The 16667-nt window shown below is 44.6% G+C and overlaps 1 protein-coding gene across 2 annotated transcripts; it reads right to left on the bottom strand.

Annotated features, from left to right (window-relative positions):
• Positions 1-211: 211 nt before the first annotated feature.
• On the bottom strand, positions 212-15274 carry dera (deoxyribose-phosphate aldolase (putative)). 2 transcript variants are annotated; one of them, XM_080491544.1, is made up of 10 exons: positions 14921-15274; positions 11711-11808; positions 11141-11288; positions 10412-10507; positions 8885-8934; positions 7884-7968; positions 7273-7401; positions 2059-2171; positions 1028-1177; positions 212-341 (listed from the first exon to the last, which is right to left on the bottom strand). In XM_080491544.1, the coding sequence occupies exons 1-10, from the start codon at positions 14949-14951 to the stop codon at positions 285-287; spliced, it is 957 nt and encodes a 318-aa protein (XP_080347670.1). In that variant the 5' UTR covers positions 14952-15274; the 3' UTR covers positions 212-284. The 2 variants fall into 2 exon arrangements, with proteins under 2 accessions (XP_080347670.1, XP_080347671.1); XM_080491545.1 differs by having other exon boundaries at positions 14483-14959.
• Positions 15275-16667: the final 1393 nt, after the last annotated feature.

The following is a 16667-nucleotide window of genomic DNA, read 5'->3' as shown; positions in this document are numbered from 1 at the left end:
GCCGAGCTTCCCACTAATGAAATCAACAGCAAAGAGTCTGGATCACACGTTCAGCACGCCGTGCTGGGACAGCGCGGACGCTTGACGAGCGCGGTCTGGTGAAATCAGGAGTTTTCCCGGCACGTGTGGGAAACTCTCAACTTCTTTCGGGCATTTTAAGAGCAAGAGTGAACGACGCGTCATTTCCAATCGTGAAGAAAAAGGACGCGGAGACGAGACAAGCTGAGTTTATTCTTAAAACCTGGAGGGTAAAGAAGCTGCTGCTGTGTTTCCTGTGTGTGCACTCAGGCCAACGGAAGCTCCTGATAGGCAGCGTACTGTCCCGTCACCTGGTGGTAGATCTGTGCAGGAAATGGGGGGGGAAAAAACACAAACGTCTCAAAAGTGCTCAGAAAGTCAACGATGCACTCGGTGAGGATTCCCGAGGGGCCATTAAACTGGATCAGGGCCACAGGTACGCCACAGACCTGAAGAAAACCTTCCCTTTGAGAACCGACAGTGAGTTCACCTCGACATGGGACCGGGGTCGTGACCTTAAAACCAGGCGAACCGTTGGGCTACGGAGAACCACTACATTTATTTAACAGAGGTGGGTTTATGATATTGGCCTCTTGTGTTGACAATGCAGGAGAGCAATCAAAATATCGGCCACAAGGGGGCGCACCCCAAAACAAAGAGCCCAAACGAAAAAAAATAAAAAACTCGGCTGTTTACAAACTCCAGATTTTCAGTTAAAAGTTTCAACTGAGGTCCAACATCAAAACATGTTTTAATAAGGAAACGTGTGTGTTCCAGCTGATAACTTCTTTAGTGAAATTAAATTTGTTTAACTTTACGTCATTTTGAAATACAGAAAATCATCTGAAAACTGTGTGGGCCATTTCCTTCATTTTGACGTTGAGCTTCCTTTACTCCATCCGAGCTGAACTATTTCTGCTTCGCCCGTCCAGCCGGGATCGTTTGAAAAGTCCCAACATGTAACCGTGAGCTACGTTTTCCACACCCGCCAGCGTGCGGATGTCCTCACCTGCCTCTCGATGTCGGCCAACAGGCTGCTGGCGCCGAAGCGGAACAGATGAGGGCAGACCCAGTCGCGGCCCAGCTCCTCTTTTATTAGAATGAGCCACAGCAGAGACTCCTGAGCCGTCCGGATGCCCCCTGCGGGCTTAAAGCCCACCTGAAAAACACACACACACACACACACACACACACACACACACACACACACACACACACACACACACACACACACACACACACACACACACACACACACACACACACACACACACACACACACACACACACACACACACACACACACACACACACACACACACACACACACACACACACACACACACACTGAAGGATCTGAAACAGGAGCTGGTTTCCAACAAAACATTTCATTTCCATTTATTTATGTAATTTAGGGTGAAATAAACAATTTTATTTTGAAATTGAGTCATCTGTAATGGACTGACTTCAGGAGGACAGAAGAGGACACCGCCACCACTGGACAATAGAGACTTTGGTTGATGAAAAGATGGATAGATTTTGTATATTTGTTTTGCCCTGACACTGTAACTGTGAAAACTGAAAAAATTTCAATAAAAATTAAGTTAAAAAAAAAAAAAGAAAAAAAAGAAATGGAGTCATTTGTACTATGGTTTTAAAGTTTACTCAGGATACTTTCTTAAATACTTGCGTACGAATTTTAACAAAACACATTTTAATCAATCGTTTTCAAATTATTTTGACTGGCAAAGACCAACGGGCCAATTCATGTCATTTCAAGGTAAATATAAGAAAATATAAAGTTCAGAGGAACTAACTTTCTTCTAATCACGTCGTGGACGGATCCATTTTTATTCATTCAGTACAAAAGTTTCAAACGGCTGTTTTCCCAACTGCAGTGATTGATTAAATACTGTCGTTTTTAACTTAAACGTGAAACCATGATAAGTGTTTTCTAATCAGCCTCTGGCCTATTTGTATCAATGTGGAGGAATTCCTCTCAGACTTGGTGATTTTTTTAGGCGTAGGAGCGCCGTGTACCTTGTGGCCCGTGCGCAGGAAGTAGTCCCGTATGGCCCTGGCCATCACGACGGCGACAGGATACGTGGCGTTGACCGACTCCTTCCCAGTGGACGTCTTGATGAAGTCTGAACCTGTTGGGGGGGGGGGGGGGGGGGGGGGGGGGGGGGGAGTGAGGTGTGGTCATGATGCAGACTGATCGAGACGAGACGGGAACAGATGTTGCTCGTGACGAAGACGAAGATGATGGCCAACAGAGGGCAGCTGCATGGTCATCAATATGATCCTTCATTGCTCTTTCCCCTCCTTCATAACCAATTACGTTTTATCAGCTTTCCCTGATAAAAATAGAAAATGAAACGACGCTCTTTAATAGATTACCACAAGCTGCGGAGGCAGAGAGAAGCCACCCTTCTGTGTCCCGGGTGTATAATGACTGCTCATTACTGAACAGAACAAGATGAACATTTTCCAGTTCATTAAAGACATGTTCCATGTATTTTTCCACTCTCTCTCTCTCTCCCTCTTTTTCAAACTGGCATAATCCTTAAGATTCGTTTTGGGGAGTCTTAATTACCAGATAATGGATAAGGGTTATTAAAGGCGGGTGGTGGTAATGAAGCTCTTTTCATTTGCACGGGCAGGGGGATACTGGTGGGGAACGGCAGAGTAAAATAGCCCGCATCAGAGATTAATAAGTGAAATTATCATTTAATTTCAGGAATCTCATATGCAATTCATGGGAACAAGGGGAGATTAAGGGGCGAATGTGACGACAAAACCAATGCATTTTAATAATGATCTCTATCGGGGCCCCTGACAATTTGGCTCCATAATCGGTTCATTATGTGATAGCTAGTTAAACACAAGGGGTGGGTGGGGGTGTGTGTGTGTGTGTGTGTGTGAGGGAAGAGCTAAACTCATCATGCCCAAAGAAAAGATGAACAATGGCGCCATGATGTGGACAATGACAGGTACTGCAGCAGCCTTGTACTTTGTTGAAACCACCCCATCAGGTTCCACTGCTGTTAAGGATGGTGGTGAGGGTGTAGCTGCATGAAGAGCACATCTGACAGTAGGAACAGAAGGTGGAGCCACACAGTCGATGAAATGAAAATATCAGAAGACGAGGAACCTCCGAGTGTGACAAGAGGCTCGTCACTATAAAGGCACGGGGGGAAATAAAAAAATAACTCAAGAAATGAGCCAAGTCGTTCAACCAAACCCTGACGGCTCCATTTTCTAGATTCCACACAACTTCATCTGGCAGTGAAGCACTTTATCATGAGTGGATTGTCTCAATCACACCAAAGATGGACTAGCAACCCGTCCCACCAGGTCTCTCACCTGCTGTCAGCTGGGTCAAGTTAAACTCGGCAGTTCCACTCCGGTGGCGTTGACTTCAATCATTATGAAAATCTTTGAAAAATGTGATATTTTGAACACTAGAGAGAGATATTGATACAGGCCACACTCACTCTGCTTAACCTGGAAGGCAGTGGGTTTTTATTCCTTGATTTCTCTTCAGTCTTTAATACAATTCAACCAAACATTTTAACGCAGAGACTTTTAGAACAATTTAATCTGAGCAACAATCTTGTGGGCTAGATTTTCTTTAACAAACAGGACACAGAGAGTCGGAGTTAATGGGTTTTTATCTGACACAGTGTGCTCCTCCACTGGCTCACCACAAGGTCATTAATTTAACTATTAATTTTAAATTCCTAATTAACTGTTCAGTAAAGCTTATTAGACTGATGGAAGTGAATTGGCGACCATTTCCTGTTGAACAGGTGGTGCTCCTGAGGGATCTGATACAGATCTGATTAAATGTTCAATAACATAATTAATACCTATCTTTGATAATTATTCATCATTATCGACAGCCAAACAGCCAAAACCCAATATAAAGGTCGCATGGTCCAAGTCCAGCAAGCAGAGAGAGAGTGGCAAACCATCAACACAGACCTCGTCTGTCTCCTGGAGGCCAAGGAAGGATGTGCAGAAAGAAAACTGGACAGGATGGCAGATATCATCTCCAGCTATGGGACAGACAAAGCTGGAATCATAGCCAAGAACCAAGCCAGATAAATCCCTGGTCCAGGACCAAGTCGAGAAGGCAGCGGGAAAGGGAAACGCTTGTGAAGGAGAGGAGGCCAATGAAGAAACAAGTGGAAGAACGAGGAGGACGAGAGGAGAGAGGGATCGACGTCCTGCAGTTTGATCTAAAACAACAAAAGCTGTGAGGAGCAGAGTGGCTGAGAAACTAACACAAGAGGAAGGAACGAGCAAGGACTGGGTTTTACTGGGACCCTCGCAGGTTCATTAAAAACTTGTTCACACACGCCAGATTCATCTCATACGTTTAATCTCTTCAAATATCAGACTTACAGATCCACGTGATCCCAAACAGCCGAGCTGCAGCGTTCTAGATGTTTCTTTAGAGGAACATTACTACTGAATCGGCAGCACAACGTTCACATGTCAAACCTTCATCTTCAAACGATCCAGAGTGGACAGAACTGATTGATTATCAACTGTGACAAGGTGTGTAACAATCAGTGTAATTTCAGAGTAAGAGCATAACTAGCGCAGTGAGAGCCGCCGTGCGTAAAGCTGCAGTGTGGATGCTCTGGCACCGCCATGCGCTCTGGACGCTCTGGTGCTGGAGACAGACGACCTCCTCCTCCACCCTCTGCCTCCACCTCTAGTGACTGAGGATAAAACACAAAGTCCACTGAGCCTTTCTACAACTTCCTGTTCAAATATCTAATTCATACATTCAATAAGCAGATAAAAACTGAACTTTATCGGTCTGCTGTGTCTCTCACCAAAATGTCTCCTTCCCTCTCCGACACTCTGACACACGCTGGCCGTCACAACCATGGGGGTTGTTTCGGTGTCCAGCGGGGTGGACTCGGTGTCCACTGCCCTGCATGACGGTGCCATGCCACTGTCCTTCAGGCCACTTCATCGTCACAGATCTCTCACACTATCTACAACGGTGACAACGTTCAGTGATCGGCAGGCTGACGTGGGTGTGCTGAGGGCAGGATATGAAATACTCAACCTTCCAGGTGGACTGTGGTTTACAGATCCCAATATTTTTTGGCGCACATCGTTGTCAGATTTTTGGGAGCATATACATTTTTAGTAGGAATCCAATGTTTTATATATGAAGCCCCTGGAGAAAAATATCTATTCAGACAGAGGTAGAAAGCAGCTGCAGTTCCGGTTGACATGCCACCCCTCTAACAACACCTCAGCACCAGATGGAAACAAAACCTCCCTCATCCAGCAAATTGGTTAATACAGTTAAACAGGCAGGATCAGCATCAGCCCCGTGACCAAATGGCATCCCAGCCAAGCTGTATAAGAACACCCCAGACATCCTAAGCTACCTCTGGAGACTGATGAGAGTGGTGTGGTAGAAGGGAACTGTGCCTAAGATATGGCGAAGTGCTGGAGGGGTATTAATCCCCACAGGGCAGTAGGGCAGTTTGGCCAGGTTAACCAAAGCCTCTTGGAGTTGATGCAGAGCAACAGTTTCATCCATACATGGTGGGAATGAGAGACTTCTCAGGCTGTGTGAACACGCCAATGTCATCTGGCATCAGATTCACCAGACTGCCAAGAGGAAGAAGAAAAATCCGTGTTGCATTCCTTGAGCTTGCAAATGCCTTTGGGTCAGTCCCCCCTGAGGTGCTGTGGGAAGCATGGAAATGTTTTCAAGGTCCATGAGAGCATCACATGTCTGGTCAAGGCATATTTTCAAGACCTCCAATTCTGCGTGATGCAGGACTGTAGTACAGGGTGCCAGCTTCTGGAGAAAGCTATTATGGAGGGTTGCACCACCATACGCTGGCCTTCACCATGGCAATGGAACTCATCCTCCGCGTGTCCAGGTTGAAGGTCAACAATTGGACAGTAGACTGGGACTACTTCCAATAAGAGCATTTATATATGACATGACTACCATTACCACTGTAATGCTGAGCTTAAGGACACGCAGAAAGAAAGAAGAAGAATACAATCGATGGCCTCAAGCAGACTGACACCACATCCCTTCCTAGAAAAGCTGAAGGTCTGGCGCTTCCAATTCGGCTTGCTGCCCCGACTCATGTGGCCAATTCCTGAGGCAAGCCTGTGTCAGGCCAAACGGACGTAGAGCTGCTGGATGAGATGGGATGGCCCTGAGAAGAGAAAGATCACCTGGACTGAGATGTCGGGACGTCCTGCACCACTCCTACCACCTGAAGTCTCTGGTCGGGCAAAGGTCCGGCCTACTGGCTGTGTTCAATGCCAGCCTCACTCAAGCACATCTTGGTAGGATGGTCAGTCTGATGACTGAAACTCATTCTCTGGCAAGAAGTGTCCTGAAACTTAAGGGATTGTAAGACCAGGTCCTAATTAGGAATCTGCTGTTCTCTGTGCACGTGTGGTTGTATTAGGAAAAACACATCACCCAGTACTGGTGTTATGGACAAACTACAGCATTTTCGGTGTTGGCATGTGTACGGCAATCATTTCCAACATGTTTCTGTCTGAATGCAAAACTTTCTGGACACAAAATGTCATGTAGTCAGAGTCAGTGGGACAGAAAGTGGGTATTCACTATATGCAGCACATAGCTGCCCCGCACGGGAGGAGGCGCCAAAGGAGATGAGGGGAAAATTATTCGTGTCGTCGGAGAAATTAAACTAGTGGTGCCACAAGACATTCGATGGCCAGTAATGGTTTGGATTTCCACTGACCAACCTATTCACTCTGGCTTTACTTTCGCCAGGCCTTATGCAGAAGAGTCATCTGAAAGGACGTAGAAAATGTGTCTGCATACGCCTCAAAAAGTAGGACCCCCCTCTGATAAATATGATTTAATCTAGTTCAGTGCTGCACCTTTAATTCCAATGAAATGTTCCAGTTCCCAGTGGTAGGATGTTATGATCATATGAAATCATATGAAATCTAACAGGACGAGAACAGAGCAGTCCTCCGTCAGAGGCCATGATCATCAACTTTCATTAGAGCTGTTTATGCTGTGATGAGCTCGAAAACTGGACTGAGCAGAATCAAATATATCTTTTGTGCATAAATGGTCATGTAGCTGACTTGTAACAAGGATATTATATATTCAATTTTTTGGAAGGTGTTCCTTTATAAATAATTACACTTTGACCACAACAGCGGTAACTGAGGATCACAGGCGTGATAAATGAGTTGCGTCGCTCCACTGACCAGCCATCATCGCCACCATGCTGGCCTTGTAGACGTTGGTGAATGTGCCAAGCTCTCCAACCGCCAGGATGGTCTTCATGTGAGCGTCTCCGCAGGCTTCTCGAAACTGACGGATCTCGTCATACATGGCTGTAGGAAGCAACAGGAGAGCTGACTTTAGCCATAACACCCGGTGCACCTCTCGTCCACAGCTGATAGAGCCCACATGATATCATCCCCAAGTCTGTAATTCGATGACAACGGGGACAATAAAAACTGATGGAAATACGATGCCAACTTTAGAGAGTTTGGAGAGCAAAAGTAAAAACATAATACAATTGTACATGTACAAAAAACAATAGAGACAAATTATCAGCTGATGAAACAAATACATTGAACATTTGATAGCCGTTACATATCTCATATCTCAATCTGAAGGTTGTGTTCACCACAACCTTCAGATTCAAATGAACAATTATGTTATTTAAGTCTTGTTTTCAATGGTCCTAATCTAAACCGTTGCACAGTGAATGAGCCTGTTTGGTCCTGCAGCTGTTACAGAGGTAAATGTTAAGTTTTAGTGTTTTAGGTCCCAGTGACCCTGAAGAAAGTCTTCTGCTGAACGACCCCACCTTCCCACTGTGCTGTGAGGGCCAAGTTCCTGCTGATCACGATGTCGATCTCAGTCGCTCCGTCTCTCACGGCCAGGCGCACTTCCTGAAATCACAAGATGAAAATCCAACAGAAGAAACGGCGACATTATTACGACTGCAGACTTGTTGAACTGAACCAAATCTGAAACAGGAGCTAGAAGTACAGCACATGATGCTGCGATAGCTGGACGGAGGCTCAACATCCCAGCTCAATAGTTTTACCCCGTAGCAGCCAACCGTCACACCACAACCTCATCTGAAGCATCAGCAGCTGGACGGAACTCGAAGGGTTTATAAAGCTTTTGATTTTACGTGTTAAAAACAGAACCTATGTAACCTCAGTCTGAAAAGACTTTATAGAGCAGATTTATTTCCTATTGTTGTGCACAGCAGAAATATCTTCAGTCAACTTAATCTTAGCACGTAAATAAACGAAAATAAAAAAGGAAACCACATTACAGACTTGAGGACATTTCGGCTCCACAGACACACAAGCGGATACATGTGCAGTACAAACATCACCACAGCGGCAAGCCCTGAGCAGGCTCCCCTTGTCGGATGTATTAAGATGTGTGGTGTGGGCGTACACAAACATGAGAACCAGCTGATCGGTGGGACCATGCAGCATGTGTGACCAGCATCAGATCTTGATTGGCTGCCCGTTTACCCCCCCCCCCACCCCTTTGTTTAACCTGTTACCGTCTGGTTTTTAAGTTGGGGAGAGGAAGGAAGTCAGGTAATGTTAATGAACAGTTACATGAGGTCTGTGAGGGTCTTAAAAACGTCAAGATGTCACACAGACATTATTTCCTTCTCGTCTCAAAGCTGACTTGGTGTGTCAGCAACAATAGAACCAATGTTACATCCCGACGCTGCCGTTTATATTTCTTTTTTTTCGGATGAACATCAACCAGACTCTGCAGAACAGCTTCTGTTAAACATTGACATCAGGAAATTCTCTTCTTCAAATTGCTTCTGACCTGCAGGCGTGTCTCCAGTGGTGTTTGACCTGCTGGGAACCCAGTGGCAACTGTAAAGAGATCACAGAGTGAGGACACCACAGGGAGGGCTTTTCCACCAAAGAGAACCAGGTTCTAGTTCAGGGCCAGTTCTTAAAAGAGAACCGCCAAAGAACCGCTTGTTTTTCCCCCATTGTCAGCGGAGCTAAGTGAGAGCCACGTCACTGCGTCACTCCAAAACGTGATATGACACTGATTTCACCAATGTAGAGCTCGTACAGGAACCAGGAGACGGACTGTATTGATCAGTTTGGTCCAGGTCGCTCCATCTAGTCTGACCTGAACCTCGGATGCACCAAAGAGCCAGAAAACTTTACGTCTCCTCGTCGCTCTATTTGTGTTTTTTCACGTCCGTCTTGCTTTAGTCCAGAGCCCCGGAGTGGACATAGAGGAAACTAAAAAAATAACGCGTGAATGAGTTTGGGTCTTATTTTTCAACATTCCAACATTCCATAGTGACTTTCTGCTCCTTTCACTTTATTTCTGGACGTGTCTGAATCAAAAGCTTCAACACTGAGGAATGGAGGTGGAGAATGATAGAACGCTGCTCTACAGCCGTTTCCATGGTAACCTAGGTAACCACTCTGATTAAAGTTCTCTTTCACATGAAGCCATTAAAAGGCTCATTTTATACCTATAAAATCCCAGCTTTCAATTACAGTAGTATGTAGTTTGGTTTGTAGTCGCTGATGAACCAAACGTCTGGCTTCATTATGAAGAAGTTCTGTGGCTAGAAATGAATAGTGGGGCCTCAGCGGAGCGCATGCAGACCTCAGCCTGCGGTCGTAACGCGACACAAAGACGTGAAAGTGAATTTAGTAACAATGATGTCACCATGAAAAGCAAGAAAAAATAACAACAATGGAAAACCGCTTCTAAATGATGTATCTGACGCAGCTACCAGCGCAGAGCAGGAGCTCTGCAGCATCTCGAGAGCCGCGGCTCGTTCCCTCGGATTATTAACTTGAGGGAACGACTTATTATATCGTTCCCATGCGTTATCTTTATTCTTTTCTCTATAACCACTCCGGGGCTCCATGTTTTCGCCGTAGTTTTCAGAAAACCGGTTCAGTGTCTCTTCTGCCTCGTAGGTAGTGATAACTCCAGAGATAACTCCGGAGATAACTCCGGAGATAACTCCAGAGATAACTCCAGAGATACCTCCAGAGATACCTCCAGAGATAACTCCAGAGATAACTCCAGAGATAACTCCAGAGATAACTCCAGAGATAACTCCAGAGATAACTCCAGAGATAACTCCGCCCCCAGCTGATGATGTGTCAGATCCCGCTTTAGCCCAGAAGCGACGTGGAGCCAGCTTAGCACCAGTTTAGACCCTGATAGGCCGGGGCTTTGGTGGTGGAAAGACAAAGAACTGGTGCTAAACCTGGTCCTGACCAAGAACTAGCTCCTGGTTGTCTGCGGTGGAAAAGCCAATGAGAGAAACCAAGTGAGACAGAAACAGCAGGAACTTTCCAGCCGACCGACCTGAGGCCACAGGGAGGCTGCAGTTAGCCGCTTTCAGAGATCTAACAGCATCAGCTACCCGGGATGGGTACACACACACTGCTGCTGTAGTAACTCCTGAAAACACACAAACACACACAAACACACACCAAATTGAAAATTGCCCCAGCATCTTCATGTTAAGCTCACCAAGTCATCAGAGGTGGAAGGTGCAGAGATATGTGATATGTCTGTTCCTCCTGGGACGTTCACTGATGTTGTGAAGTGTGACCTGGCTACTGTCGCCCAGTTTGATTGGTTCTTTATTCACCTGGAGCTTCTTCTCCTTTCATTTCAATTCAAACCTCAGGATATTTGAGTTTATATCAGTGGTTAGAGCCACAGGGGAAAAGGGGTAGAAATGCGTTTTTTGTAATCCATTTTCGTAAATTTTCAATTTTTCTCACCACGGCTGACGTCACTAACCTTCGCCGCCGTAGCATTATTATTACGTCACCAAGTGGAGGTGCGGTCCGACGGTCACAGCAACGTGATCGCGTTTCCCTAATTCCTTTAGGAAGCCTCCAAACACCTTTCCTTCACCCAGTGACGTCATCCGTGGGGTGAAGGGAAAAGTAGAAAGGAGGGACTACTCCGATGTACCGTTTGTCTGCTTAATGCAGGTCCCAGTACAGGAAGCCGAACAAGCAATTTGTTGGCGTCCTTGAAGTTCCCCCAGTGTCACAATGTTCTATACAGAGAGCCACAGACCTTTGTTGTGCATGTGAATCTTCTTGAGCAGGTCATGCCTGACGGGCTGGACAGCTTTCATACAGAGCCGGTGAACATTGGACGGCGTGTCGTCTCCAGATAAAGTTGTCAGGTCGATGCAGGTGACGGCCTTCAGCAGCCATGCGGTCTGCAGGACAAGCACATGAAGACCCTCCAACTACCGACAACCACTCATACAAGATACTGAGAACGTCAGTGAGATGCCAATGGCGGGTGACACATTGTGGGCAGATTCTGAATCTGCACCCTCTGGTACTGGTGGAGCCAAACTGCTCCCAGTACTGCAGTAATCTGTGCAACAGGTCAATGTGAAGACACTCTTAATGGTCCATGGAAAAAAATAATAATAATTCTGAACAGCGATTATATCTGTGTTTAGAAAACATGTCAAACAGTGAGAAGACTTAGGCAAAGATTGTAGATGTAAAATCATAATTCTTATTCTCGATAAATCTCTAAAAGCTCTGGAAACATGATCAGCATACATAATAAGACTTTAATAGAGCAAACAATCTGATGAAACTCCGGGATCCGGACGGCGTGAGTCACCTGAAACTGTTTCCTGGGGATCTTCTGAGCCTGGATGTGCTGAGCTCTCTTATGGACGGCCTGTGTGTTCACCCTCACTCTGGAGATCAACTCCAAGTCTGACGTCACAAAGAGGAGGAATTTAACACATTAAAGGATTTAAAAACAAGGATACACACATCAGTAGCTTATAAAAACATGTCACAGTACACACACAGTACACACACAGTACACACACAGTACACACACACACACACACACACACACACACAATGTATGGATGCACCTTACATTGGCTGTATCTACTTCCACACGTCTCTGTATCTACTTCCACACGTCTCTGTACCTACTTCCACACGTCTCTGTACCTACTTCCACACGTCTCTGTATCTACTTCCACACGTCTCTGTACCTACTTCCACACGTCTGTGTATCTACTTCCACACATCTCTGTACCTACTTCCACACGTCTGTGTATCTACTTCCACACGTCTCTGTACCTACTTCCACACGTCTCTGTACCTACTTCCACACGTCTCTGTACCTACTTCCACACGTCTCTGTATCTACTTCCACACGTCTGTGTATCTACTTCCACACGTCTCTGTATCTACTTCCACACGTCTGTGTATCTACTTCCACACGTCTGTGTATCTACTTCCACACGTCTGTGTATCTACTTCCACACGTCTCTGTACCTACTTCCACACGTCTGTGTACCTACTTCCACACGTCTCTGTATCTACTTCCACACGTCTCTGTACCTACTTCCACACGTCTCTGTACCTACTTCCACACGTCTCTGTACCTACTTCCACACGTCTCTGTATCTACTTCCACACGTCTCTGTACCTACTTCCACACGTCTGTGTACCTACTTCCACACGTCTCTGTATCTACTTCCACACGTCTCTGTACCTACTTCCACACGTCTCTGTACCTACTTCCACACGTCTCTGTACCTACTTCCACACGTCTCTGTACCTACTTCCACACGTCTGTGTATCTACTTCCACACGTCTGTGTATCTACTTCCACACGTCTGTGTACCTACTTCCACACGTCTCTGTACCTACTTCCACACGTCTCTGTACCTACTTCCACACGTCTCTGTACCTACTTCCACACGTCTCTGTACCTACTTCCACACGTCTGTGTATCTACTTCCACACGTCTGTGTATCTACTTCCACACGTCTGTGTACCTACTTCCACACGTCTCTGTACCTACTTCCACACTTCTCTGTATCTACTTCCACACGTCTGTGTACCTACTTCCACACGTCTCTGTACCTACTTCCACACGTCTGTGTATCTACTTCCACACGTCTGTGTACCTACTTCCACACGTCTCTGTACCTACTTCCACACTTCTCTGTATCTACTTCCACACGTCTGTGTAACTACTTCCACACGTCTGTGTACCTACTTCCACACGTCTCTGTATCTACTTCCACACTTCTCTGTATCTACTTCCACACGTCTGTGTACCTACTTCCACACGTCTGTGTATCTACTTCCACACGTCTCTGTATCTACTTCCACACGTCTGTGTACCTACTTCCACACGTCTGTGTATCTACTTCCACACTTCTCTGTATCTACTTCCACACGTCTCTGTACCTACTTCCACATGTAACAGTAATAGTTTATTCGGTCAACTAAAACACACAATGCAACAACAAAAAAATGCAACAACAACAAAAAACCAGAGTAAGAAACTCTTCTCTGTCAGCTTATTTTGTCAATAAGACGACATCCTTACTCAGTTTGTGACTGAAAGTTTCGGCTGAAGTTAAGCTTATTTTGCATAACTCTGGTCTATACATAATCTACGTCTAAGCTTCTAAATAGAAGTAACAGAAACAACAAAAGCAAAAAGTCAGATTTTCTTGGCCATTCCCGAGTAACCAAACATAATTTAAACATCTTTTTAAGCGAGAACACAGTGACTTTAAATCTCGTTCTTCTTGCGCTTGATATTTTTTGAAAAATAAAGCATAAGTGTTTGAACTGTATTCGATTTTATTTTATTTTTTTATATAATCCTGGTGGTTCCTAAGACAGAAATGCATCTGCTTTTTAAAATTTGTTCTTGCCTTATTTTTAACCAGAAAAAACCAAACAAACAAACAAACTGTATCCTGAGGCCATATCGACTATGTTTGAATATCTTCTGGGTGTGAGGTGGAAGACTATAAATATGTTCCTTGTACATGAAAGCTCGTGTGTTAAGGTAAACAATATCTGGTATTTTGAAAGTCTTTCACATGGCAAACAGAAGAATTTGTTGGAGCATGAAGTCAGCTTTATGAGTCTAATGGTCTCACAACAAATAGGATCAATGTTCGATTATTATTTGACCATATTTCCACACCATAGCTCAGATATGGAAAGAATGAGGGAGTTATATAATCAGTAAAGTGAATTATAATCCAGTACTGATCTGATTTTACACATTAGGGCCAATATTTTTAGCTCATTTTGATTCAGGATATTTATATGCAGCTTCCAACTGAGTTTTTCATCAAACGGAACTCCTTCAAATGTATTTTCCATGCACGTGTTCAATTTCTTTACCATTAAAGTTAATGCATCTACTCCCACACGCGTTTATCGACTTTAACGTTCATGTTCAAACTCCATAGACCAGCTGATGTTCAGTCACGAGCTCCACATTAACAGTCAGCAGGTTGTCAGGATGAAGTCCTTAATATGACTAAAGTTACTCTGAAGTTACTCTCAGTTACTCTCAGTTACTCAGTAACATGCCCAAGTTCCACGAGTCACTGACCTCCTCTGTTGATCATTTACGGTCCCGCAGAGAAGTTCAACTGACGAGTAGTTCTTATTCACAGGACGACATGAGTTCTACTGTTCTGTTCAACCCAGCAGCACCACAGGACCAGTACCCATCAGAACTACAACCCAGCAGTACCCATCAGAACTACAACCCTGCAGTACCCATCAGAACTACAACCCTGCAGTACCCATCAGAACTACAACCCAGCAGTACCCATCAGAACTACAACCCAGCAGTACCCATCAGAACTACAACCCAGCAGTACCCATCAGAACTACAACCCTGCAGTACCCATCAGAACTACAACCCAGCAGTACCCATCAGAACTAAAACCCAGCAGTACCCATCAGAACTACAACCCTGCAGTACCCATCAGAACTACAACCCTGCAGTACCCATCAGAACTACAACCCAGCAGGCTGCACTCACCCAACTCCGTCCCCGGGTTCCTTTCCGACATCTCGGCCTGAGAGCGCGCGTTTGAATCCGTGTAACCGTGGCTCGCACGCCCCGGTGCTATGGATTCAGTAGTTTCCGTGTTATCAGGTGACCGACTTCCGACAGCGTTCCTTGTTGCCGCGAGTCCCTCGTGCGAGTAAGACGTGTTGCTACGTTACTAGCACGCCTAAAAAACTCGACAAAAATCCGGAGCTGTCCTGGCAAACACTGTTTAGCAACATTTACTATAAAGTTTTAAAATGTCGCAGCTTGAGCGTCAGTTCACGACTGTCACTCTGCAAGAGTTGCACGCACTCAGATAACATGGCGTCCTGCAACGTCACTGAGGGGGCGTGGCTCTAACCCAGGTCACGATTTAACAAGGGTCAGTGGACAGGTAATCTCCACTAAAAATAAATAAATAAACAAATAAACAAATAAATAAATAAATAAATAAATAAAGGAATAAAGGAATAAAGGAATAAATTAATTAATAAAAAAAAAAAAAAGGGTAGTCTCCACTGCACCAAGAATGGATCAACATGTGACCACTGACAGTGGATAGTCATCTAAAAGAACCATTTAACACGGAAACCCGGTAATCCGAATCCCCCCCACACACACACGCAAACACACGCGCGCACAGATTGATGACTTCCGGTCTGCAGACCCGCCTCCTCCTGCCAAATCTCCCGAGAAAAAAATGCTTGTGAAAATCTGCAAGTTTAAATGCAGAATAAATTTAAAAAAGAATAAAAATGTAAACAAACACTCAATATTGAAATACAATTTAAAAAGTAAGTATTAAAAACATAGGGGGGGAAAACTGCGCAAAGAGCAGAAAAAGAACCCACTGAGTTTCTTAAGACATATTAAAACAAATATTATTAAACTTTAAACAGAGGTCAAAGTTTCACAATCAAATTCAGACTCCTGTTTTCAGAATATATTACACCAAATAATCTTCTGATAGGTGTTACTATAACTAGGCTCCGAGCACTGACGGTGCATAGAACCCTACTGAAATCGTAGTTATTATTGTTGTTGATTTTATTATGTAGGAAACCCCCTCCTCTAGTCTCTAAACAAGACCAAATAAACAAACACTAAAAAGATAAATAAAAAGAAACTGCTTCTGCAGAAATTCTCCGAAAACAGACCTCAACTAAACTGTAGGAATTGAAATGAACTGACAAACAATTTAATGCGTGAAGGTTTTGATGGGAAGATGAATTATAGACTTTAACTTCATCTCCATGTTGGTGCTTTGGTGGATCCGTGGTTACGGCTGTAAAACCAGAACCTTTTCCATGTGAGGTGGAGGAGGGACTCGCTCTGCTGGGACTTCTCTTTGGATTGTCATGAATCTGAACGATATTTCTTCTTGCTGTTGTGGCTCTGCGCATGTGATCTGAAGGATTTCATTCATTCCTATCAACCTTAAATGAATTCATGCTGACCGACCCTCATAGAAACACTTCCAGGAACGCAGAGATTCTTAAAATGTGTTCCTCTTTTAGTTATTGTGGTGAGTTGAGGATTAGATTGCCCTTGGATTACTCTAGCATGTTTACTTGAAAAGGAAAAAACTTACAGAGGACACAGATGTAAGAAAGGAAAAAACTAAGTCTTTAATCCCCAGCTTGTTAAATCTTTTTACAGGATGGTTCAGAGTTAAGTTCTCCTGATCAATAAACTATACTATGGTAAGAAAACCATGTGGCTCAGTCCTTGATTA

This window comes from Lipophrys pholis (assembly GCF_963383615.2).
Source record: "Lipophrys pholis genome assembly, chromosome: 22".
Taxonomy (NCBI): Eukaryota; Metazoa; Chordata; class Actinopteri; order Blenniiformes; family Blenniidae; genus Lipophrys; species Lipophrys pholis.
Note: the sequence above shows the minus strand (reverse complement) of the source record. Positions and strands in the feature narration are given on the sequence as shown.